The following is a 26,432-nucleotide window of genomic DNA, read 5'->3' on the forward strand; positions in this document are numbered from 1 at the left end:
CAGCCAACCAAATCGGAACTCAGTGATGCCATTGATTTTCTAGCCAACGGAAAAGCCCCTTGGAAGGACAGCATTACCCCTGAAATAATCAAGAGTGCCAAGCCTGCTATACTTTAAGCACTTCATGAACTGCTATGCCTGTGCTGGGACGAGGGAGCAGTACCCCAGGACATGCACGATGCCAATATCATCACCTTCTATAAAAACAAAGGTGACCGCGGTGACTGCAACAACTACCGTGGAATCTCCCTGCTCAGCATAGTGGGGAAAGTCTTTACTCGAGTTGCTCTAAACAGGCTCCAGAAGCTGGCTGAGGGAGTCTACCCTGAGGCACAGTGTGGCTTTCGTGCAGAGAGATCGACCATCGACATGCTGTTCTCCCTTCGTCAGATACAGGAGAAATGCCGTGAACAACAGATGCCCCTCGACATTGCTTTCATTGATCTCACCAAAGCCTTTGACCTCATCAGCAGACGTGGTCTCTTCAGACTACTAGAAAAGATTGGATGCCCACCAAAGCTATTAAGTATCATCACCTCATTCCATGACAATATGAAAGGCACAATTCAAAATGGTGGCTCCTCATCAGACCCCTTTCCTATCCTGAGTGGCGTGAAACAGGGCTGTGCTCTCGCACCCACACTTTTTGGGATTTTCTTCTCCCTGCTGCTTTCACATGCGTTCAAATCCTCTGAAGAAGGAATTTTCCTCCACACAAGATCAGGGGGCAGGTTGTTCAACCTTGCCCGTCGAAGAGCGAAGTCCAAAGTACGGAAAGTCCTCATCAGGGAACTCCTCTTTGCTGACGATGCTGCTTTAACATCTCACACTGAAGAGTGTCTGCAGAGTCTCATCGACAGGTTTGCGGCTGCCTGCAATGAATTTGGCCTAACCATCAGCCTCAAGAAAACGAACATCATGGGGCAGGATGTCAGAAATGCTCCATCCATCAATATTGGCGACCACGCTCTGGAAGTGGTTCAAGAGTTCACCTACCTGGGCTCAACTATCACCAGTAACCTGTCTCTCGATGCAGAAATCAACAAGCGCATGGGAAAGGCTTCCACTGCTATGTCCAGACTGGCCAAGAGAGTGTGGGAAAATGGCGCACTGACACGGAACACAAAAGTCCAAGTGTATCAGGCCTGTGTCCTCAGTACCTTGCTCTATGGCAGCGAGGCCTGGACAACGTATGTCAGCCAAGAGCGATGTCTCAATTCATTCCATCTTCGCTGCCTCCGGAGAATACTTGGCATCAGGTGGCAGGACCGTATCTCCAACACAGAAGTCCTCAAGGCAGCCAACATCCCCAGCTTGTACACACTACTGAGTCAGCGACGCTTGAGATGGCTTGGCCATGTGAGCCGCATGGAAGATGGCAGGTTCTCCAAAGACACATTGTACAGTGAGCTCGCCACTGGTAGCAGACCCACCAGCCGTCCATGTCTCCGCTTTAAAGACGTCTGCAAACGCAACATGAAATCCTGTGACATTGATCACAAGTCATGGGAGTCAGTTGCCAGCGTTCACCAGAGCTGGCGGGCAGCCATAAAGACGGGGCTAAAGTGTGGCGAGTCGAAGAGACTTAGTAGTTGGCAGGAAAAAAGACAGAGGCACAAGGGGAGAGCCAACTGTGTAACAGCCCCGACAAACAACTTTCTCTGCAGCACCTGTGGAAGAGCCTGTCACTCTAGAATTGGCCTTTATAGCCACTCCAGGCGCTGCTCCACACACCACTGACCACCTCCAGGCGTTTACCCATTGTCTCTCGAGATAAGGAGGCCAAAGAAAAGAAGATACTCTATTTCTACTTGCTCTGCAGTGCTGCTTGTGAACCTTCACAGAGTTGTACATTAAAACACCCCAGGTCTCTCCCGTTTGACAGGTTTCCGTTCGGAACCCTGCATAGCATATACATGCTTGGCATTAGGCCGAGCCGTGTGCATAACACTATATTTATCTACATTAAATATAATTTGCAAGATGTGGGCCATTTCCCTCATCACATCCAGATCTAATTGAAATTGCTGTTTTCTCACTTAGGAACATAGGAGCAGGAGTAGGCCATTCAGCCCATCGAGCCTGCTCCACCATTCAATACGATTATGGCTGATCATCCACTTCAATGCCTTTTTCCCACACTATCTCCATATCCCCTTATGTCATTGGTATTTAGAAATCTGTCAATCTCTGCTTTAAACATACTCAATGACTGAACTTCCACAGCCATCTGGGGTAGAGAATTCCAAAGATTCACAACCCTCTAAGTGAAGAAATTTCTCCTCATCTCAGTCCTAAATGGCTTCCCTCTTATTTTGAAACTGTGTCCCCTGGTTCTAAACTCAGGGGAAACATCTTATCTGCGTCTACCCTGTCTATCCCTTTAAGTATTTTGTACGTTTCAATGAGATCACCTCTCATTCTTCGAAACTCTGGAGATTACAGGTCCAGTTTCTCCAATCTCTCTTCATAGGACAGTACCACCATCCTGGGAACAAGTCTGGCAAACCTTCGTCACACTCCCTCTATGGCAACAATATCCTTCCTAAGATAAGGGGACCAAAATGGCACACAGTACTCCAGGTGCGGTTTAACCAAAGTTCTGTAGAATTGAAGCAGGATTTCACTACTCCTGTACTCAAATCCTCTTGCGATAAAGGCTAACATACCATTAGCCTTCCTAATTGCTTCCTGCACCTGCATGTTAGCTTTCATTGACTTATTGACGAGAACACCCAGGTCCCTTTGTACATCTACACTTTCTAATCTCTTACCATTCAAGAAATACTCTGCACATCTATTCCTCCTACCAAAATGGATAACCTCACATTTTTCCACATTATATTCCATCTGCCATGTTCTTGCCCATTCACTTAGCCTGTCCAAATCCCCCAGAAGCCGTTTTGCATTTTCCTCACAACACGCGTTCCCACCTAGTTTTGTGTCATCCGCGAACTTGGAAATATTACATTTGCTCCCCACATCCAAATTATTGATATCGTCTGAACAACTGTTCTGATCCTTGTGGTACCTCACTAGTCACAGCCTGCCAATGCGAGAATGACCTGTTTATTCCTACACTCTGTTTTCTGCCCGTTAACCAATCCTTGATCCATGCCACTATATTGTCTCCTATCCCTTGTGCTTTAATTTTGCTAACCAACCTCCTGTGGGGGAGTTTATCAAAAGCCTTCTGAAATCCAAGTATACTATGTCCGCCGACTCCCCTTTATCAATTCTGTTAGTAACATCCTAAAAAAACTCCAACAGGTTCATCAAACATGATTTCTCATTCATAAATCCATGTTGACTATGCCCAATCAGATCATTATTATCCAAGTGTCCATTTATCACATCCTTTACAATAGATTCTAGCAGTTTCCCTCCTACTGATGTAAGGCTGACAGGTCTGTAGTTTCATGTTTTCTCTCTCCCTCCCTTCTTAAATAGTGGGGTGACATTTGCTACCTTCCAATCTGCAGGAACCATTCCAGAATCTATAGAATTTTGGAAGATGATCACCAATGCATCCATTACCTCCATAGCTACCTCTTTCAACAGACTGGGATGTAGAATATCAAGCCCTGGGGACTTATCAACCTTCAACCCCATTAATTTCTCCAATACAACATTTGTACGAATACTAATTTTCTTCAATTCCTCATTCTCCCTAGTTGCTTGGATCTCTAATTCTGGAAGATTTCTTGTATCTCCCTCAGTGAAGACAGGCACAAAGTAATCATTTAGCTTCTGTGCCATTTCTCTATTCCCCATTATAAATTCTCCTGACTCTGCCTGTAATGGACCCACATTTGTCTTAGCCAAATGTTTCCTTTTTACGTATCTATAGAAGCTAAGGTTTTTAAAACTAGCACAAATCTTTGTGTCATCTATGAAACTCCAGAGGTGCACCCAACACCTTCAACCAGACCATTAATGTAGATCATAAAAAGCAACGGTCCTAACACCAATTTGTGCGGGTCTCCACCGGTCACAGGCTCCATGGAGAATCATTACCATTTGTATCAAACCTTGGCCTAGGAGAGTGCAACTTGTTGCTTATCCAACTGAGGATCGGCCCTCCAATCCCATAGGACTCTGGCCTATTATGGAGCACTTTGTCAAAAACTTTTAAAAATACAAGTCTTTGATGTTTATTTCTTGATTTATCTGCTGTTTGGTTCCTTATGGCCAAAACTAGAAAATGTATGGGCTGAAATTTACGGTGCCACCGGCGTAATCAGCAGCAGATGTAAACAATGGTGGTCTGTCTGTCGCAGAGCTGCCGCGATATTCAGCGCGGCGGACCATTTAAATGGCCAGGGCAGACTGCCCACCCCGATGACATGGAGGGGCGGGCTGTCTGTCCATAGCAATGGTGTCAGCAGCCTCTGCACAGGTGCTGCGCCATTTTTAAAGGGCTTCAAGCCCTTCCATTTAATTTAAATATTTAAAGAAAGAGGTTATAAAAATTTTTTTAAACATTTAATTTGCCCCTCTGCTACCCCCCCCCCCCATAACCATCCAATTGATTACTTGCCCTCTCCCTGCAAAAACACTTCTCCTGGCCACCTGACTTCCCCCCCCACCCCTACCAAAATTCATAAACTGTGCACTGTAACCCTTTCCACCATCTCCTGAACCAATCAGATGTGTTTGACTCCGCTCCCTTCACTCCCGCACTGGAAAACCTACCTGCTGCCCCCTCCCCATGTGTGTTCTGCCTCAGATCTTCGGGATCTAAAGGCACGGGAGTGCCGGCCACCGGCTCCAATATCGCACTGGGACGGATAGCGGTTATTAATTCAGGTATTTACATTAGTTTACATATTGAAATTGGGCTCCCGTTGCCAAGCGGGGGCGCCGCCACAAGGCCTCGCTGACACTGGCAATATGGGGCCGGGCCTTCCTGGCATCGAGGTCCATAGCGGGCCTTTCCCAGAGGCATTTTCCAGCGCCCCCCCACCGCCACAACCCCTGACATCGGGGGTCTGTAAAATTCAGCCCAATGTCTCTTACCACCATCAGTCTAATTCTTTCCATGCATCGCAGTTTGGCTTCCCCTCTTTCCGCCTCTCTACAATACCCCCATTTTCATTCACTGTCACCTGCATATTCACAACTATTTTCCTCCCTTGTCTCTCTGAAAAACAGGTAACTGGTCATGCGACAAAAATAGAATTTCTGTCCTGTGAGATGGTATATATCATTTTAAATTTAAATTAACTCTAGGATTGACTCCAAGATCTTAATTGAAAACCGTAATGGCTGCTGTCATGATTGTAGGTATGGGCTTGAGTACTAGAGACTATATGGTACTTGGAAGGGAAACTGAACGTAGCTTTGTGCTTTGGGGAAAACACCTGATCTGGGAGTTGTTGTAAGGTCAGATAGGCTTTGTAGCCACAGTGAGCAGCAGTAAGCAAGAACGCTACAGAAGTCTTTTTATTAAAGTTTGTTAAGTCTTTGTTAATGTTAAATCTGTGACTTCAAGTGTGATTCTTTAGCCTGAGATGTGACAGCTGCTTGGAGATGTTTTGACTGTTTTAGAACCACAGAAAACTTTGATTGAGAAGTAATCAACATAAAGATGGTATTTGTGTTACATTTGAAGGAGAGGTATTTTAAATGCTAATTCTGTGATCAGCACCAGTTATGTTACTGGCAATTAGGGTGCCAATAATATTAGTAGGTGTGAGCATTGCGCTGTCTGTAAATTAACTGCTGAATGCCTATAATTCTTTGCTCTTATAGTTACTAAGCAAATGGAGATTGATTGCAAATTGTGGTTTAGAATTGGTGTCAGTGTCACAGGAACCATAGTTGCTAAAGGTAATATAGATAACACCATCTTCAAGGAATTTGTTTGAACTTCACAGAAAAAGCATTCTTATAACTCAGTAACCTTGTGCTCTTTTTCTGCAAGTCACCACATGTGGCAGGGATAGACAGAATTCCATTAGCACAGTTTATGCATGTAGCACTAAAAAATGTGGTCGCAATAATCCACAATTGTTCTTGCAATCTCCCATTGTAAGGTTGGTAAGTTTCCTAATGACCACTAACTCTATTAGACCATGGATGCATTTTGTCCTGGCCTTAACCTACAATTTTTGGGGTGGCCTTGCGAGGGTAGAGTCTCCGCCCATCCATTGTAAGGCCACTGATGTGAAAGTGGGGCAGAGGTGAGGGCTCCCTAAATCAGGAGACCTCGTTCTATGACTCTCAGTTGGGACCCAGGACAGCATCACCAAAACCAAGAAGAAGGGGACCCCACCCAGGATTGGGGAAGGGAAGAAGTCTCTTAAAAATGTTTTAAATTTGCACCCAAACAGCAATTTGTAGGGAACATGGTCTGCACCTTTTGGGACAAGTGGAAGTTGCCCAGGAGTCTCATCCACACCCCCCATCCTGGGAACCAGCCGGTTTCCACTAACGCATCCAGCACCTTCAACAGAGAGGCACTCCATACACCTACCCAAAGCCCCCACCACTCCCACCAGCTCCACACACCACTGAAGGCACAATCCTGGCATTACGAGCCCCCTACCCTGTCAACTTTCTGTAGCAGGTGAAATCCTAGCATAGCAGCTGGGACTGTGCCTTGATGATTTTATGGACTCAAGTCCTTCTGTTGTGCTCATGTGGAAAAACCACAGACTATTTTTAAAGAAGTCTACTTGGTTTGTATATCGAACAATCCTACAAATGCACCTACCATCAATTAATGAAAAATTGATGATAGTACTGTACAGTGGCTTAATGCTTCAAGGTATCATTTTACTTGTAATTAAATCCAGAAAAGTCATTTAGCCTGTATAAAATGGTTTGACAATGTAGTATTTTTCTGCTACCCAAGGTAATGTGAGATACTGTGGTCATCTTACATATTCTCGAGTAATCAATTTACTGTGATCAGATTTAAAAGTTACACCTGGACCTACAGTATAGGTTACACCTATAGTATAGCGATACTAACCTAAAATACTGCAGAGAATAAACGCCCTGCTTTCAGTCCATTTCTGGCAATGCCTGTTTAACCATTTACACAAGTAGTTGTATGCAGGAAAGGTCCAATCTGTAAAAGTTCCCTTTCAAATAAGTGCTTCTGTTCAGAGAACCTCCCACCGTCAACCGTCAGTTCCCTCCGAAGGTCGTCTTTCTCCCCATCCACCGCCCCATCAATAAATTTATCAAGAGGCTATGACTAATGATGAGCTGGTTGTGCTTACAATTGTTTACAATGGAAAGTTGCCATTTCCATTGATCTGGTCAGGTCCAACAGTTACAATGCCCTTCTGTACAAAATAATAAGAAACTGAACAGAACGTGGTTACCCCTTTAACTAGCACAACCCTACACTTAGGCTTGGGCCAAATGCTTACTGAATGTCTTAAACCTCCATCTGGGTTACACAGCTGTCTTTTCACATTTATACTGTCAAAAGAGTACTTTTTATTTGCATTGATGAAAAGAATTTTCAAAATGAGAACTTAGCTGCATAAGAGTTTCAGCACAAGAAAACACTACTTTAAAGATAAGTTGTACGTTATTGACCTTGAGATGCCCCAACTATAGCATGCATTTGAAAGTATTTTCCGAGGCTTCAGCCCTGTCAAAAGAGGTACAGCACTCATCCCTGAAAGCTATTAAGTCACATCTTGTGGTACGAAGCAAGGCTCTACGACAGCAAAATGAGATCACTTTCACTGGTGCTGCAGTAAACTAGTTGAACAACTGAATGCTCAGAGTGCACAAACAGAAATTTACCAGTGGTATTTCATTGCTGTGAGAACATACGAACATATGAATTAGGAGCAGGAGTAGGCCACTTGGCCCCTCGAGCCTGCTCCACCATTCAACAAGATCATGGCTGATCTGATTGTAACCTCAACTCCACATTCTCGCCTACCCCCGATAACCTTTCAACCCCTTGCTGATCAAGAAACCATCAACCTTAAAAATATTCAAAGACTCTGCTTCCACAGCCTTTTGAGGAAGAGAGTTCCAAAGACTCACGACCCTCAGAGAAAAAATTTCTCCTCATCTGTCTTAAATGGGCGACCCCTTATTTTTAAAGAGTGATCCCTAGTTCTAGATTCTCCCACAAGGGGAAACATCCTTTCCACATCCAACCTGTCAAGACCCCTCAGGATCGTATATGTTTCAATCAAGTCGCCTCTTACTCTTCTAAACTCCAGTGAATACAAGCCTAGCCTGTCCAACCTTTCCCCATAAGACAACCCACCCATTTCAGATGGTAGTCTAGTAAACCTTCTCTGAACTGCTTCCAACGCATTTATGTCCTTCCTTAAATAAGGAGACCAATACTGTACATAGTACTCCAGATGTGGTCTCACCAATGCCCTGCATAACCGTAGCATAACCTCCTTATTTTTGTATTCAATTCCCCTCACAATAAATGATAACATTCTGTTAGTTTTCTTAATTACTTGCTGTACCTGCATACTGACCTTTTGCAATTCATGTTCTAGGGACACCCAGATCCCTCTGCATCTCAGAGCTCTGCGATTTCTCACCATTTGGATGATATGCTTCTTTTTTATTCTTCCTGCTAAAATGGACAATTTCACATTTTCCCACATCATACTCCATTTGTCAGATCTTTGCCCACTCACTTAACCTATCTATATCCCTTTGTAGCCTCTTCACAACTTACTTTCCTTCCTATCTTTGTGTCAACAGCAGATTTAGCAACTGTACTTTCGGTCCCTTCATCCAAGTCATTTATATAAACTGTAAAAAGTTGAGGCCCCAGCACTGATCCCTGCAGCACACCACTCATTACATCTTTCCAACTAGAAAATGACCCATTTATGCCCACTCTCTTTTTCCTGTTAGCTAGCCAATCTTCTATCCATGCCAATATGTTGCCCCCTACACCATGAGCTTTTATTTCCCGCAATAACCTTTGATGTGGCACCTTATCAAATGCCTTCTGGAAATCTAAGTACAGTACATCCACCAGTCCCCCATTTATCCACAGCACATGTTACTTCTTCAAAGAACTCCAATAAATTGGTTAGACATGATTTCCCTTTCACAAAACCACGTTAACTTTGCCTGACTACCTTCAATTTTTCTAAGTGCCCTGCTATAACGTCATTAATAATCACTTCTTATGATTTCCTTGTGACAGATGTTAAGCTAACTGGCCTGTAGTTTCCTGCTTTCTGTCTCCCTCACTTTTTGAATGAAGGAGTTACATTGGCTATCTTCCAGTCTAATGGAACCTTCCCTGAATCTAGGGAATTTTGGAAAATTAAAACCAAAGCATCAACTATCTCATTAGCCACTTCTTTTAAGACACTAGGATGAAGTCCATCAGCACCCGGGGACTTGTCAGCCTGCAGCTCCCACAATTTGCTCAGTACCACTTCCCTGGTGATTGTAATTTTCTTGATTTCCTCTCTCCCTTCCATTTCCTGATTTACAGCTATTTCTGGAATGTTACTTGTATCCTCTATAGTGAGGAATGATGGAAAATACCCTGTTCAATTCATCTGCCATCTCCTTATTTTCCATTATTAATTCCCCAGACTCACTTTCTATGGGACCAACGCTCACTTTTCTTTAAACATCTATAGAGACTCTTACTATCTATTTTTATATTCCTAGCTAGTTTTCTCTTGTACTCTAATTTTTCCCTCCTTATTAATCTTTTAGTCATTCTTTGCTGTTTGTTTATATTCTATCCAATCTTCTGACATATTCAAATCTCTAAAACAGACAAAACAGCACAGGTAAAGGGTACAGAAAGGATGCTTTGTGCACATTTTGTTTCTCCAAATTACCACTCAAGGTTCTACTGGACAGGCTTCACATAAATGTTTGGTTAAAAATCTTAACTCCAAGTGATCTTCGACAAAGACAAGAAAATTGCGATGCTGGAGGCATGGGTGTAGAGAAGAAATATTACAGAAGCTAAAGTACGAGTGCAACGTGATCATCATCAAAGGAAGTCATGGAAACGAACACAACAACCGCAGTTTAGTGCCATACTGAGGGTTTGTGTAATATAACAGTTGGCTGGAGTGGATTAAGGGATCCAGGTGCAAGATACTAAGGCAACTATAGGCAGGACAGCCCCTTCCCAATGTTGAATGTGAATGTTTCTAGTTCTCAGTTCGGCTACAAATCCTGTATTCAGAAAGATGAAGAAACACTGGCAATTATAAACTGATGAAATAATTAATTCCAACAAATATTATACCATTGACTGCAATTTTTGGAATAAGAATTCACAGAACAAGGAGTTCATCACGCCCACTCCTTTCACAGACCACCTACAATCTGCCCTAACATGTCCTGCCCAACTTTTAATAGGAGGGAAAGTTTTGCAACTTTCTGCCAGGAAGACCGATTGCATTGCCCCTTTTGACAGATACGATCATATTTGTTTGTTAAAGTATACGTGTGCACAAAAAGTAGGCAAAATGTGTCAAAGCTGGGAATTGACCATAGGAGGTAACATTCATCAGATAAAGAACATTTATTGAGCTTAGCCAGGACGGCAGTAACAATGTTACAAATAAAAACAAGAAATGCTGGAACCACTCAGCAGGTCTGGCAGTATCTGTGGAAAGAGAAGCAGAGTTAACGTTTCGGGTCAGTGACCCTTCTTCAGAGTTGCAATGTTACTCTTTTTTTTTTCCAAGTCTCACAGCCACAGACAATCTCTTCTTGTAACTTCTGCCCCTAGCTCACAGTGGGACTCTATTCTAACCCCATTCCCCAATATAGTCGAAATCTCCCCCCCCCCCCCCCATCCATTTCATGGAGACATTCTCTCCCCATCTAAGCTGCCCTCTCAATTTATAAATACACAGGGCTGAATTTTACGCCACCCCAAAGAGCGGGATAGTGGCGGGGGATGGGGGGGGGCTGCTGTGGGTGGTGCAAAATGGAGCGGGAGGCTCCAGGAGCCCTTCCTGACCCACTCCTGCCTCCACCGCTACTTTATGCAGGGCGGCGGCAGCAAAAAATGGCCCGCCCACCCCAGGCCAATCAAGGCCTTAAGTGGCCACTTAAGGGCCTTCGCCCGCCTCCACGCGGCAGGCGGCTCTTGAACATCCCGGGGGGGCGGGGGCCCTCATGATCGGGTCCAGTGCCCGATGGAGGGCTGTCCCCGCTACCCCAACCACCCCAACACCCCACAAACCCTCCCACCCTTGCCTCGCCAGGGCCCGACCGATTACCCCTGGCGAGGAAATCAAAATTTACAGGCTCCCCGTCATCTTTACTTCTAGCTGGGCTGTAGTCCCAGCAGTGGCCACCTCTCGCGCTGATTGGCTGGCAGCTCCATTATGCGGGACTTCCTACCTCAAGCAGGAAGTCCCGCCTCAGAACAACAGAAGCGAGGGCACCCCCAAAATACAGGTCAGATCCCTAGGTGAGGTGGAAACAGGTTCGCCACCGACTTTTCAGTTGGTGGCCAGCTCCCGTCTGCCTATAGTTAAATCCCGGTCACAGTCTCCCTGCCATTTCCAGGTTTACAAAGGCACCCACTCCCACTTTTCCCTCTTGGCCCTATTTACAAAGATGAGCTATCTCTCAACCCCTGCCCATTAGTTCTAGTAGTAACATCTTTCCCTTTAGCACCACATCCAGCTATCCATCCCTCCTTCCAGAGTCACTCCTAGCTCCTACCTTCAGTTGCTGCTGCTTCAAGGGATTGGGCATTTCTTGCCAATCACCTGCAGGAGCAGCAGGAGGAGGTAGGTGATGAGATTTGTCCTGAAAGGAGGTACCAGGAATTGAATTTTGTCAAAGAACACAGACAGGTAAAGACTCCCTGAAAATGATTATCCCAGCAGATGCCTGGCTTCTCAAGGGATGTATTTCACTACAAAGTCAGGTACTGCTAGTTTCCTAGGGTCCATGTATGTGGAACCTTAAAATGGTTAACCCTAAAGTAATTTTCCTCTCTTTTTGTAATTCCCCCTTCCAAACAGTGTGCATTGTTCTCTGACAAAGACAGCAGGTGGACAGCAGGACAAGCTGCTCCCAAGTTTCTGACAAACCAGCCCTTGAGGCAAACTGTTAAGAAGTGTGAGAATTGGTTCCGATCTCTCTTGTTCTGCCTGAGGAAGCGGCATGCCTCCCTGGAAGCCCAGCCAAAATAAGGAACTCTGAGTGCATGATTATGGGGATGACCTTCAAGCTTACCATGCTATGATACAGGACTTGTTGCCAGGCTGCCAACTTAACATTTTATGTGGAATGGACTGCTTTGGCTTGGCAAAATTCTAGAATGTAGATTAGGATATTAAATAATAGCCAAATTAATGCACTAAGCTGCAATTTCAGTGACCTACCAGTTGTCTGGGCAATTAAAATACTCTTAATGTTTAAATTGCCCTAAATAACTCATTTTAATGCATTACATAATCCCACCAATCATTACATCAACTTTAAAATTAGTTAAAGTACAGAGGAACCAACACATTACGCCATCAGGTAGTGAGAATAAGGTTTTATCTCCATGTTACTGAGTTCCCACTCTCAGCCACGACCATGTGGGAGGCACCAAGTCGACATCATGGAAGTGGGAGGGGGGATAACTAGTGGAAGAGTCATCCCTGGATCACTCATACATTCCTCCTATCAGCTGGTTCAGACAGGAAACAAGAACACTCATTCAATCTCTAGGCTGCAGCTAATGTGAAGCAGAGAGCATCTCGCCGCACCTCCCCTCAACAGAAAAAACAGAGATTTGTGCATTTATTAAAAAGAGAAATAGCTTGTATACTTGTCTGATGATGCTCTTCACCCATTTGTTGCACCAAGTCATTTTCTTTACTTATGTATTGACACTTTGACTACTTTTGGATTTTAAAGGCAAAAACTGTATTGCTGAGGCAGCAAACCAAACGACACATTCTAAGTGCAGAGATCAACAAGGTGTGTCTTGTCTTAGCCATGACACTGAAGAGGTGAGGGAGAAGTGTGCAGCATAACTAGAATCTCTTCTGCAGTTCCCTGACTCAGCAAGTGTTACTACGGAGCACACAAACTGCAGTGACATCAAGTCTCATAAGGGTACAAATCCAAAACAAAGGGGACAAAGTATACAGAGACATAGGTTAAACAAACATAAAATATAATAGGTTTAAAAGCGGCGCAGTGGTTAGCACCGGAGCCTCACAGCTCCATCGACCACGGTTCAGTTCTGGGTATGGCCTGTGTGGAGTTTGCAAGTTCTCCCTGTGACTGCGTGGGTTTCCGCCGGCTGCTCCAGTTTCCTCCCACAGCCAAAGACTTGCAGGTTAATAGATAAATTGGCCATTGTAAATTGCCCCTAGCGTAGGTAGGTGGTAGGAGAATGGTGGGGGTGTGGTAGGGAATATGGGATTAATGTAGGATTAGTATAAATGGGGGGTTGTTGGTCAGCACAGACTCGGTGGGCCGAAGGGCCTGTTTCAGTGCTGTATCTCTAAATAAATAAATAAAATAAAATAAGTAAATGATGGTGCTCCTCCAATTATCATTTGCTACATTGTTGCTCATATTGAGTATTATTAAAGGAGGCTATCAGTGAGCTGTAGGTGATTTTTAACAACCCAGACACTTTCAAAAAGATGACAAAACAAAGCAATTTATATAAAAGCAAAATACTGCGGATGCTGGAAATCTGAAATAAAAACAGAAAGTGCTGGAAATACTCAGCAGGTCTGGCAGCATCGGTGCATCTCTCTCCACAGATGCTGCCAGGCCCGCTGAGTATTTCCAGCACTTTCTGCTTTTATTAAAGCCATTTAAATCTTACTGCAATTTGTTTTCTTTTCTTTGCCATAGTACATTGCTGTTTGGAAACTACTGTACAGAAATGCGTGAACCCTGGGAGATGGGGAGAGCGGAAGAGAGATAGAAAATTGGAAGATTGCATTGTCCTGGGTTCTGGAATTGAGATCAGGAAATGTTGTACTTTTGTAACACTGCAGAACTTGTCTACTTGTCTACTGAACACAGTTTTTTCCTTTTACTTTTTATAACTATTAGGAGCTTGTTGCTCTGGAAAATAGAAGGTGACCAAAAAGAGGTCTTTAGAATTATGTAGGGGTTTGATAGGGTAGACATAGAGAATATGTTTCCACTTGTGGGGAAAACCAAATCGAAGAGTCATAAATATAAGATAGTCACTAATAAATCCAATAAAGAATTCAGGAGATACATCTTTACCCAGAGAGTGGTTAGAATGTGGAACTTGCACCACATGAAGTAGTTGAGTTAAATAACATAGATGTATTTAAGAGGAGGCGAGATAAGTAAATGAGGGAGAAAGAAATATGCTAAAGGGTGAGATGAAGTAGGATGGTAGGAGGCTGGTGTGGAGCCTAAACACCAGCATAGACCAGTTGGGCCAAATGGCCTGTTTCTGTGTTCTAAATTCTATGTAATTCTCACAAAGCACAGCTGTGATGCCAACAATTGAGGGTTATAGAGAAAATACATTAAAAAAAGAAAATATGCATATTGGTAACTGAGCAAAATTAGTAGGCAAGATAATAGAGTTACAGAGGAACAGACAGCAAGTAAGAGAGATGAAGTAAAAGTTTGAGAGAAACAGAGGCAAAGTTCCACATAAAAGAACAGTTTGAAACAACACAGTAGGACACAAGAATAGTATGAAGTTAGAAGAACAGAAAGTGTTGCGAAGAAATAGGAAAGCTACAGTCAGTATTTCTGCAACTCTTTCTTTCTCTGCCCAAACAATTCAGCCAAACCACAGTCCCACAAAACTGAAATTAACTTTGGTCCAAAACTATTTTTAAAGGCCACATTCCAGCAAATGTGATTTTCCTGTATAAGTTATAATGAAATCAAAACAATAAATTCTTCAAGAAACTTTAAATGTTTCGAAGTTGAAGTAATTTCTCATGAAATCATGTATCTTTTACCATGATAACAGTTCAGCTATCACCAACATACTTGCAAGATAAGCTAATCAATTCACTTTCTGGTATCAGACAAAATATATAAAAATTCTAGAAAGTGCCTGAACTCTCCTGATTCCTTGATTCCACAGGTTCTGCAATAAAAAATCTTATGATTGCACATACTTCCATTATAAATTCCCATGTATACATTATAGTGCATACTATAGGCCACCAAATAATAGGAAGGAGCTACAAGAGCAAATTTGCAGGCAAATTACAGAATAAAGCAAGAATTAAAGAGTAGTGATATTGGGGACCTCAATTATTCTAATATAGATTGTGATAGTAAGAGTGCAAAGGGCTAAGTGGGGCAGTGAGGGGATTCCTGAAATGTGTATAAAAGAACTTTCTTCTTCAGTGCATTTCCAGTCCCATGAAGGAGGAAGCACTACTGGATCTAGTTCTGGGGAATGAATGAGGCAAGTGGAGCATGATTCAGTGGGAAAGCACTTGGGGAACCACAATCATGACCTCAGGTTTAGAATAGTTATGGGAAAGGACAAGGAAAAATCAAGCATAAAAATATTTAATCAGAGGAAGGCTAATTCCACGAGTTGAAAAGAGATCTAGCCGAGGCAGATTGGAATTAAAAATTGGTAGGCAAAACCGTAATTGAGCAATGGGAGGCCTTCAAAGGGGAGATGGTTTGGGTACAGAATAGAAACATTTACATGAGGGGGAAAGGAAGGGCATCCAAAGCTAGAGTTCCCTGGATGATTAAAGATATGAAGGTTAAAAAGATAAATGTAAGGTTGTAAGGTTCATCGTACAGTTTAGAACCAAGATGAATATAGAAAGTATAGAGGAGAGCTATAAAAAGGAATAAGGGCAAAGGAGATATTCTTGTGGAAGGCATGGTTGAAGTACTAAATGAGTACTTTGCATCTGTGTTCACTAGAGAAGAGGATGTTGCCAATGTAGCAGTGCAGGAGGAGGCAGTAGCAATATTAGACAGGATAAAAATAGACAACATAACATTAGAACTAGGAACAGGAGTAGGCAATTCAGCCCCGCAAGCCTGCTCCACCACTCAATACGATCATGGCTGATCTCATCTCGGCCTGAACTTCACTTTCCTGCCCGTTCTCCATAACCATTCAACCCATTACTAATTAAAAATCTGTCTATCTCCTCCTTAAATTTACTCAATGTCCCGGCATCCACCTCACTCTGGAGTAGTGAATTCCACAGACCCATGACCCTTTGAGAGAAGTAATTTCTCCTCATCTCTGTTTTAAATCTGCTACCCCTTGTCCTAAAACTATGACCTCTTGTTCGAGATTGCCCACCAGAGGAAACATCCTCTCTACGTCTACTTTGTCAATCCCTTAATCATCTTATATACCTCAATTAGATCTCCTCTCCTTCTTCTAAACTCCAGAGAGTAAAGGCCTAAATTGCTCAATCTCTCTTCATAAGACAAACCCCTCATCTCTAGAATCAATCTATTGAACCTCCTCTGAACTGCCCCCAATGCAACTACATCCCTCAAGTAAGGGGACCAAAACTGTACGCAATACTCCAGGTGTGGTCTCACTAATGCCTTGTACAATTGCAGCAACACTTCCCTACTTTTATACTCTATTCCTTTAGCAATAAATGCCAAAATTCCATTTCCTTCCTTATCACCGGCTGCACCTGCAGGTACTTAAAAGGTTGGCAGTCTCAAAGTAGAAAAGTCACCTGGTCTGGATAGGATGCATCCAAGGTTACTGAGGACAGCAAGGGTAAAGGTTGCACAGGCTCTGCCATGCAATGTTACAGGAAAATGACGAATATTGTATTTAAAGTATTGTTACGACCAGGCGAGAAAGGTGTCTCGGGGTCTCTTTCAGCCTTCACCTGGTCTTATTGTAACAGGATGTAATTTTTAAACACACTGTGTTTTGAGCTCCCCCTTGGTGAATCCTTGTTCACCATTTTCCAATTATAAGGCAAATAAATGAGCACCAACAGGCCTTCTTAGGTTTAAAGAAGAAAAGTGAAATTTATTAAAATTTAAACTCTAATTTGATTAACGCCTCCGGATACACACTGCGCCCCATGCTAGCAAGCATACGCGATTGCACATGCAAATAGAGACAGAAAAGAGAAGAAAAATAGTGGAGAGGTTTGAGGTAATCTCTGAAGAGAGGTTTTTGTTACTGTCCTTCGAGCTCACTGTAGTCCTAGTTTGTAGGCAAATCTTGCTTTTCGTTGGGGTCCAGTATTATTCTTAAACCTTGTTCACTGTTGGAGAATTTTCTCTCTCGGGGTTCATATGTCTTCAATGGATTCTGAAGCTGGTGAGAACAAGATGAGAGCAGACAGGAGAGAGGCGGCGGAAGCCAGCCACGAGAGGTCTTTTCCAGTCCAACAGCAAACAGCCTTCTGTGTTCAAATTCTTGTGGTAAGTTCAATTTCAAAAATGTCCACCAGCCAGTTAGTCACGTGCCTAAATTGGTCTGACCACGTCTGTTTGTGTATTCGGTCATTTTAGCAGTTAACCTGGAATGCTAGCTTCTCCACCTTCAACGTCTGGTAATCAAAAGTCCATTGTGGATTAAATTGGAGCAGGGAGTGGCCCCTTTGTCCATTCTAAGCAGTGTCTGTTACTGTGCAAATGCCTTTTCAGTCAAGGGTCTGGTGTTTTTTTTTAAAAGCAAGTTCTTTCTTTACTCCAGTAACAGTTTAAAAATCAATATTCATGTGGCGAAATATATGTGCCTCATTCTTGGCAGGTGGGGGCCTGCATGACAGTATACATAAAACAGAAATGGAGAAAATATGCATATTGAATTGATAGAGGGAAAAAGAGAACAAAATAGATACATGTACACAAAATGAACATAGGCAATCCAAGAACATTGTTCTGTCTATTAATAAAGGAAAGCTTAGAGATAATCCACATGGAATCTAGTATTCTTCAGCATATTAAGTTTGTTACCTGCTTAGCAGCCAGAGAGATACTTAGGTGAATTCCATCATCTGTTGGCGCACATTCACATGTCCTGTGTGGGAGTATGTTTAGGTGCATGCAACATGTGTTGTGATGCTCCTAAGCAACAAGAACATTAGCTGCGGGAATTAGCACTACAAATTATCAGAAGTGAATGTACTTGTTTCTGAAATACAAAAACTAAATACCAGAAGCCCTGCCCTCAGTGTTAGTGTCATCAAGGACTGCGCTAGAATTAAAGGCATTACTGTCCTTCGGAAGTCTATAACAGTACTTTTTAAACCGTCTTTGCCTCAAATTTTTAACAATATTACACCTAGGCCGGCACTGGAAGAACCAATCAGCATTAAGTTGATATTTCCTTCATCGATTCATCTTTCTTATGGAAAATTAAGAAGAAACAGTTTTTTTTTAAAACAAGGCCTGGAGAACTGTACAGGAAAGAAAGTAAGCAATTGGAATTATGGTAACTAGCATAACATTTCAATAGAAAATAGAATACAGATATGGTTCATGTTTTCCTATAAAATCATAGGTCGGAGGACTCCAAGTGTTACAATCTCCGGAAACTAAGCTCGTGTACATTGCACAGTAACATAGAATCTGGACATGGTTTCCATTTCACAATTGAACTGTGATTTGGCAGCTCAGGCACTGGACCATGTGCAATAATATTTTCGATTTTCAAAAACATTTATTTGGTTTGTGGTATAATCAAAATTTCAACATCTGCTTGATGGGTTAGGGAAGAAGCTCTGAGATGGTAATTACTCTAATTGAGAGCAATTTAGCTATTATATATGGAAAAATTCCATCTGTTTAACAATGTTCCTCTGTAACATCGGCCGGAATTTTACCGTTGTCGGCGGCTCAGAGACCGATGAGGCGGAAGCGGGTGAAGAATGGCTCCCGCTCCCTGCCTGGCTGCCACCAGTATCACGCGCGGGGCACCCAATTATTGGCCCCGCAGTCTATTTCCGAATGAAAAGGGCGCACGCGGGCGGGAGGGAGGCTGAGCGCCGGCGGGGGTGAGGCGAGAACCAGAAAGGTTTGCTGAAAGCCCTTTAAAAAAGCTTTCAGCAATCTCTGTGGCCCTGAGAGGCTTACCTTGAGCAAGGAGGACGCTGAGAGGAGACACAGCACATCTGTGAGGGAAAAACAAGGGTTTGAGGTTGAAAGGCCTCTAGGAGGACTGAAAGTGCCCACCAAGTCAACACTTTGAGAAAAATCAGAGATCCACCAGAAACTCATTGCAGAAATGGAAGGGAGAAGTTGCAGCATGATCCCCCGCTTCTCAGAGGACTCCTTACATGTCCTCCTCCAGGCGGCTGAGGCAAGGCGGGAGGTACTAATCCCGTCCGACGGAAGGAGGCCTTCCGAAGTCACAAAGGCGGCGTAACTGGAGACAGCGGAGGACGTCAGCAGCCACGGAGTAGTTCGGAGGACATGGCTCCAGTGCCACAAGCTGGTCAATGACCTTCTGCCCTCTGCCCGGGTAAGGGGAATTCCACAGTCATCTCACCTTTTATGTAACACAGGAGGGTCAACAGGTGCTGATGCTGCAAGGTCGAAGCCATCGACAGTCAGTGATTGGCTGCAGCTATGCCTTAGGCCATATAATGGGCATATCTGTGACACACAGTGGTCCAGATGTGTCCCATCCGTGCACTTCACTGGCATTGGTTTGAGATGCAGCACTCAGCCCAAGGGGTGAGTGCGTGATCTTCCTAGTGTTATGTCTTAACTAATCCTTTGTATATACACAGGAGAAGAGGGCACATAATGCCAAAGAGAGGTCCTGGACCAGTGGCAACATGGCCAACCTGGCATATTTGAGCAGACTGGAGGAGGATGCATTGACGCTAGCAGGCGAGGACGGAGGACGGGCTATAACTGATGGCAAGGCGGGTGCACCTGGCCAGGAAAGTGAGTTCCCCAGAGAGAGGAGAGTTGGCGAGGGGGTGGGGGAGGGGGGTGCGTGTGGTACAGCGATTGTCTCAGGCACTGAAGGGTGCTCTCAAATGTGAAATCACACAGATGTGTACACAATGCAGTCAATAACATGTCCTCCAGTCAGGAGTACTGATCATTCTGATTTTTCCTGCAGGTGAAACACAGCAGCAGCCAAGAAGTGTCTCCAGGGCTCATCCATCCACCTCTGAGGGTGAGGAGTGGATCTCAGAGGGTGCAGCGTCACATCCTCGCCCCGCACCAAGCGCCAGCTCAGAGACAGTCACCTCAGTTGGGATGCGTGTCTCCTCGGATTCATGGTCACAACCTGGTGTCAGCACCACACAATTGCTGGACCAGCTGCCAGAGGCAGTACCAGCCGAGGCCTCTGACAATCAGAGGACTGTGGGAGGCCAGGCCAGTGCAGAGCCACAAACTAATGACGAGCCTCTGCTGACATCGATTTGGTGGGGAGATGCTTCAGGTGCAGTGTGCGGTACGTGGAGATCTGGCAGAGTTACCAGAGACTTTGCACGCTATGACTCAGACTTTGGAGATGTCCATCCAGGGCCTGAGTGTCACACATTCTCTGTCATTTGTCCATCTGGCCTCCTCCATTGACAGATTTGCGGCTGCAGTGGAGGGCCCAATCCTGGATGCAATGCACAACCTCACAGAGAGAGAGCAGCCTCCTTGGATCAGAGCATTAGAGCTCGGATTCTAATGCTCTGGCGACAGTTTGAAGCTGCTCATCTCTCTGAGGTTAGCACTGAGGACCAATTGAGCCTCGAGAGGGCATGGGGACAGCAGTAGATATCATATGGGAGCTCTTCTCAGGGCTCTCCTGATGCATCCTGCAGCTCCTTGTCCCCTCTGCCAGTGACATCAGCACCGCATACCCCCAGGGTGTCAGAGGGTGTTCCTGAGACTTCTCAGGGTCACCTTGAGATGTCGTGGCCCGCACAGCCTCGGGCAGGAAGAGGACGCTCACCAAAGTGATCCAGAGCAAAGCGGCAACCTGATCAGCCACCTGTCTCTGGTGTGGCTGGCGGCGAGGGATCGTCCACACGCACGAGCACTCGCAAACATTTCAAAAAATCACACTAACAGCACTCCTGAGTCACTGGTGCCCGTATAAACGCATTAGAAGTTATTACATTTTTCTTGGCATTTTTACATGTCACAGGTCATTGTTGATGTTATAGGCGATATGGTTGCTCTGCATGAGAAGGAATATTTGAGAGGTGACACATTTGGGCTGGGTGGTGTTTGACGGAAAGGTGGCCCGGTTCACATCAGATTTCCCCCTGAAGGTGAGTGCCTCTGCACTTCTAGCTCCTGTTAATGCCTCCTCTCAGACTGCCATGTCAGTTTATGGTTGATGAGACTCTGTTCAGGAGAAACATCTGAGTATTAGAGCCTCCCGGGTCTCCCTTGCACTCAACTCCACCTGACCTCCAGCTCCTTCTCCCCGCTGTTCAGGTGGCTGCGGCCCCTCTTGCTCATCCATATCACCATCCTCATCTGAGGAAGCCTCGTGCTGACCTTGATCATCCTTCAGGGCCTCTCCCCTCTCCATCGCCAGGTTATGTAAGGCATAGAAGATGATAATTCTAGAAACCCTTCCTGGAGAGTACTGCAGGACTCCACCTGAGCGATCGAGACACCTAAATCTCATTTTGAGAAGACCAATAGTCTGTTCTATGGTCACTCTGGTGGCCACCTGGCTCTCATTGCAATGTTCCTCCGCCTCATTCCTTGGGTTCCTCAACAGTGTCATCGGCCACGTCTTCAGCGATAACCCCTGACGCCAATTATCCATCCTCGCAGGCGTTCAGGAGGGCTGAATAATGCTGGCACCTGGAAGTTCTGGAGAATGAAAGCACCATGATGCTTCCAAGGTAGCATGCACGTACCTACATGTTTCCCTTATGACAGTCATAGACAAACTGAGCATTCATTGAGCGGAACCCCTTGCGATTAATGAAGCCCCCCGACTGACCTGCAAGTGCTCTAATGGCCACGAGTGCTGTCCATTATGCCCTGGACCATGGGGATTCCAGCAATGATGCAGAAGCCTCTGGCTCTCTTGGCCTGACTGGCGGTGTCCATCTTGATGAAACGGTTGGCATGCCTGAACATGGCATCAGTTACAACCTTTATGCAGTGATGCGCTGATGCTTGTGAGACTCCGCACGTCTGCCGATGAAGCCTGGAACAAGCCTGATGCATAGAAATTCAGCGCTACTGTTACCTTCAGTGTGACCAGCATTGGATGGCCACCCACGCAGTTTGAAGCAACCTCCGCTGCCAGCATCTCTCACAGTGATATGACAGTCTCCCTTGACAGCCACAGTCCTCTTCGACACTGGCGCTCTGACAGTTGTAGATAGCTCAAACATGGGCGGTAGATCCTGCCTGCTGGGTAGGCTCATCTCCTGACAGGTGGTTGCACACGGGCCACTCTGCCACCTTCTCCCACTCCCCCATTACGAGGCTGCACTGGGCCAGCAGATTGCAGGTTCCCCTGTCCAGTTGTCCTCCTGTCCCTCCTTGGGGCGTAGTCTTCCTCATTAGATGAGCCGCCTCCAGAGTGCACAATTCCCATTGCTGCTGTGTTTCACAGGTGCAATTACTCCAGGTACTACCAGACTGCTGTAAGGACAGGCACACACAACCCCCTCACTTTCACCCAAGCAATCAATACTGCTGGGGCCCGATCAGGAGTGAATAACACTCAGATGAACCCTGCTGAACAAGCTGAAACTACCACAAACTTTAAAGTCACACAAAGAAATAACAATTAACACAGAACCAACAAAACAGTACCTCCAACTCCCTCCAAGATACATTGCCTGCCAATCTTTTAAACCTGCCGGGTTCCTGAGACGCCCCTCGACTCGTTTTACAGCCGTGAAATCTGACAGCCGATGTAAAATGACCTCAATAGCCCTTTAATTGATTGTAAGCGAATGGCAAGCGGCACCTAGATCTCGCCCGCCATGCGACCACCGTAAAATGGCGTTTGTGTGTCATGACATCGACCCGATGTCATCAACTGCCATTTTACGTCTCCGACGCCTCGGGGAGTCCCATTTTTCAAAGGTAAAATTCCGGCCATCATTTTAGTCAGTATACCTAAAGACCTTGCTCTATGGAGATGTGGTGGTTACTGCAAGAATAACTTAAAATAGACTAAGCCTATGAAATAATTTCATATGGAACATCAGCCAGAGAGACTTACTTGGCCCACTTTGGGTGGAAATTAAAAGTCATTAACATTATTGCAACAATGATCTTTCAACAGTTTAAAATTGCTCAAAACATGTCCATAGTAAAGAAAGCATGCAACATGATTGGATAACTGTCAACATCTTTAATACTTCAAAGCTTGATTTACTTTAAATACAGAAATAAACTAAAGATTCCTGATATCATTTTAATGCTGTTAAGGGTGCCGATATTGAAAAAAACTGGAGTAGATCCATATTTTCCTCACAATATTTTCTACTCCATCAAATAGATTTTCTAAAGCTATGTAAGCTTGTGGTTTAGAATGGTTCATTAGGATTGAGACGGAAATAAGAGAAGTGGGCAACTAATGGAGCAGAGTGTCGGTTAGCTCATTTGGCTGGATGGCTAGCATGAAATGTAGAAAGATGCCAACAGTGTGGTTTAAATCCCTGTACCGGCTGTGATAGTTCATGGAGGCCTGTCTCCTTGCCTTGCCCACGCTTGTGGAGTGGTGACCCTCAAGCTATACATCACCAACTGTCTCTTTCTAATGGGGAGAGATGCCTATGGCCCTTTGGGACTCTGGCTAGAGCACGCTTTTGAAGTGTAGTCACTGTTGTAGTCTAGGAAACACAGCAGCTAATATGTGCACAGCAAGCTCCCACAAACAGTAATGTAATAATGACTAGCTAATCTGTTTTTGGTGATGCTGATTGAGAGATAAATATTGGCTAGGACCAGCAATAACACCCCTCCTCTTCAAATGGTGCCATGGGATCTTTTACTCCCTCAGTGCTGCACTAAAGTGTCAACTTGGATTTCTGTACTCAGGTCCTAGAGTGGGACTTGAACCCAAAACCTTGTAATTCAGAAGAGAGAGTGCAACCCACTGAGCCACAGATGACACTATTCTAACTGATAATTCCTGGTTCAGATTCTGTATTGCTCATTCGCGATTCTTCAATCTGATTGGTTAAGGAAATACATTGTTGTGTTCCCTATTTTTCACAGGTCCCAGATGCTCTCTAGCAGGCACTGTGCTTTACGGCTCCATAATTTACAGCAATTCCCAGTGCAAACCTCAATAAAAAAAAAGTCTGTGGGTAAGTGCATTGAATGGCTGGGATCGCTTGTCCACTGCTGAGAGCAAATTCTGGCCCATTATCTTTGGCATCCTAGCCAGACAACAATGTGGAGATGCGATCAGAAGTAGATCTGTCAATTTCCTTTTTATGCTTTCGGTGCCACATCTCACCTCCATTCCATGCTGCACCGGAAGGCTCAGCCAATATTAGTCATTCACTATCTAAATGAAACATGAATGTTAACGGAGGATGAAATTTGAATGTAGTTCCCCCACACCGTAACATTATGTTATTTCTCCAGTGAGTCATAATCAATCCAGCTTCCCTATCCAGTATTGTTTTTGTCTACGTTATAAAATCATTCTTTTATCCTAGTACTGTGTTATTACTCCACCATACATTATTCATTGTACAGGACCACAATTCTTTTCTGGCATCTGTGATCAGCATCAGTATTAACAACATTCTTTAGACATGGGTTATATTTTCTTAATATGAATTACTGCACACAGCATAATACCAGCATATAAGCAAGCAACTCACATTCTCCATCTCTTTACCCTAAAGGTGAAACATCAAGGCTCAAAGCACAATATACTTTGCATTTCTATATTTTTTGGAAGTTATATTCTCATATATTTCAATTTCTTTTGTAAACCATGAACACTATTTTCCAAATCCATGCACTTACATTACCAAAATGACTACACTTCAAAAATATCTCATTGGCTGTAAAGTGCTTTGGGAAGTCCTGTGGTGGTGAAAGATGCTATATATAACTGCAAGTCTTTATTTCTTTTGCTTTGTGCACAGTTGTTCTCGACTAAGGGCCTATGCACCCGTGTAGTGAAATACGCCTTAATGTTAGATTGCCTTTTACAAATGAAAAGAGACAAAGGTAGATACCCATCGTCACTTGTTGATCTTGGGATCACACACATACTCTCAGCTTCACGATTTGCCCACATGCTGACCATAAACAAACCCAACACCACATACAAGCATGCAATTCAAACCTGGCCGTCTATTATTTGATTAAAAACAAATCAGACATCAAGCAGTCTGCATCACAAGCAACAAAGCATATCGACAGTGTTCTATCGTGCAGATGGATTAGAAAATTGCACATAACTGTATTTGCATGCAACATGACTGACTATAATTTGAATAGAGCAGGACATTGCAAGTAATTTGCTTCTATCAGAATTGAATATACTGTAGATCCAACTATACTTAAGAGTTGTGCAACAATTAGCAGTCCTGTATGTAAACCCAAATAAGGGTAGGTGCTGAGACATGCAAGCAAAGATTCTAAGACATTACACGGTTAGGTCTCAAAATATTATCTATTACCTCAGAGATGACTGTCCAGAAACAGAAGAGAGATAAGAAAACAAGGAGCTGAGATTTCATGTTGCTTTCAGTTGTTTTCTGCAAAAGATCCATTTACTGTAAGTATGTGGGGAAGAACTGAATTATAGTCTAGATAATTACAGGTATTTAGTCCCTTTTTTCTGGGCAGCCCAGCAATGTTTGTAAATGAGATCCTTACATACTGCTCCCACACTAAACCCACGCCCACAAAAACCCAGTGGAATTCATTAGTGAACACTTCCCCTTTTAACTCTTAAACTGCCAACTTGCATTGCTCAACGTATTCAGTTTTAAAAACAAATGCATTTTTACTCATTTGCTTATAACAGATAGTACTTAGTGAAAAATCAGAGAATTGTTCTGATCAAAACTTACATTGCTAAATTGATTCTTAGATCAATTTTTAAAAAATGTTTTTTGAAGCTACATTTTTAAAATTTAAGAGGAGGATTTATGTAGCTCTCTTGATGGCGCAGTGGATAAAGGCACCACCCGACGTAGCACTAAGCAATACAGGCCAGCATCTTGCAGCTACTGGGATGCCACAATTGGTCTTGGCATCTCTGGGCTAGAGAGAGAGAGGGGGGAGGAGTTCCCATTCCTAATTGTTTACCCGTTATAATTAACAGACCTCCACAACTCAGGCAGGGTCAGTGGGGAAGATCACAGGCGAGCATATTTGGATACTTGCGACATAACGCACACACCCCTCCTCCCTCCCCACCATGCATATTTTGCCACATGGAATCTATGTTGTGACATGAAAATGAGCGCCAAAGGGCTGGTGCCATTTGGGGAACTGTACCCAATGTCAGTCAACATCTTCAGAAAAAGCATGGAAGGAAAAAAAGAGCTAAAAAGGCAGGGTTTGGCAGCAAAACTGCTTCAGTG

At 44.1% G+C, this 26,432-nt stretch overlaps 1 protein-coding gene across 3 annotated transcripts in view; it reads right to left on the reverse strand.

Annotated features, from left to right (window-relative positions):
• Positions 1 to 25,715, reverse strand: part of LOC137384337 (platelet-derived growth factor subunit A-like) — a 136,738-nt gene extending 111,023 nt beyond the window's left edge. For all 3 annotated transcript variants that reach the window (XM_068058220.1, XM_068058218.1, XM_068058219.1), the window contains exon 1: positions 25,521 to 25,715. In XM_068058220.1, the coding sequence (XP_067914321.1) occupies positions 25,521 to 25,613 (93 nt within the window). In that variant the 5' untranslated portion in view covers positions 25,614 to 25,715. The remainder of the gene's footprint in view (positions 1 to 25,520) is intronic.
• Positions 25,716 to 26,432: the final 717 nt, after the last annotated feature.

The sequence above is a fragment of the Heterodontus francisci genome, chromosome 26 (assembly GCF_036365525.1).
Source record: "Heterodontus francisci isolate sHetFra1 chromosome 26, sHetFra1.hap1, whole genome shotgun sequence".
NCBI classification, from domain to species: domain Eukaryota; kingdom Metazoa; phylum Chordata; class Chondrichthyes; order Heterodontiformes; family Heterodontidae; genus Heterodontus; species Heterodontus francisci.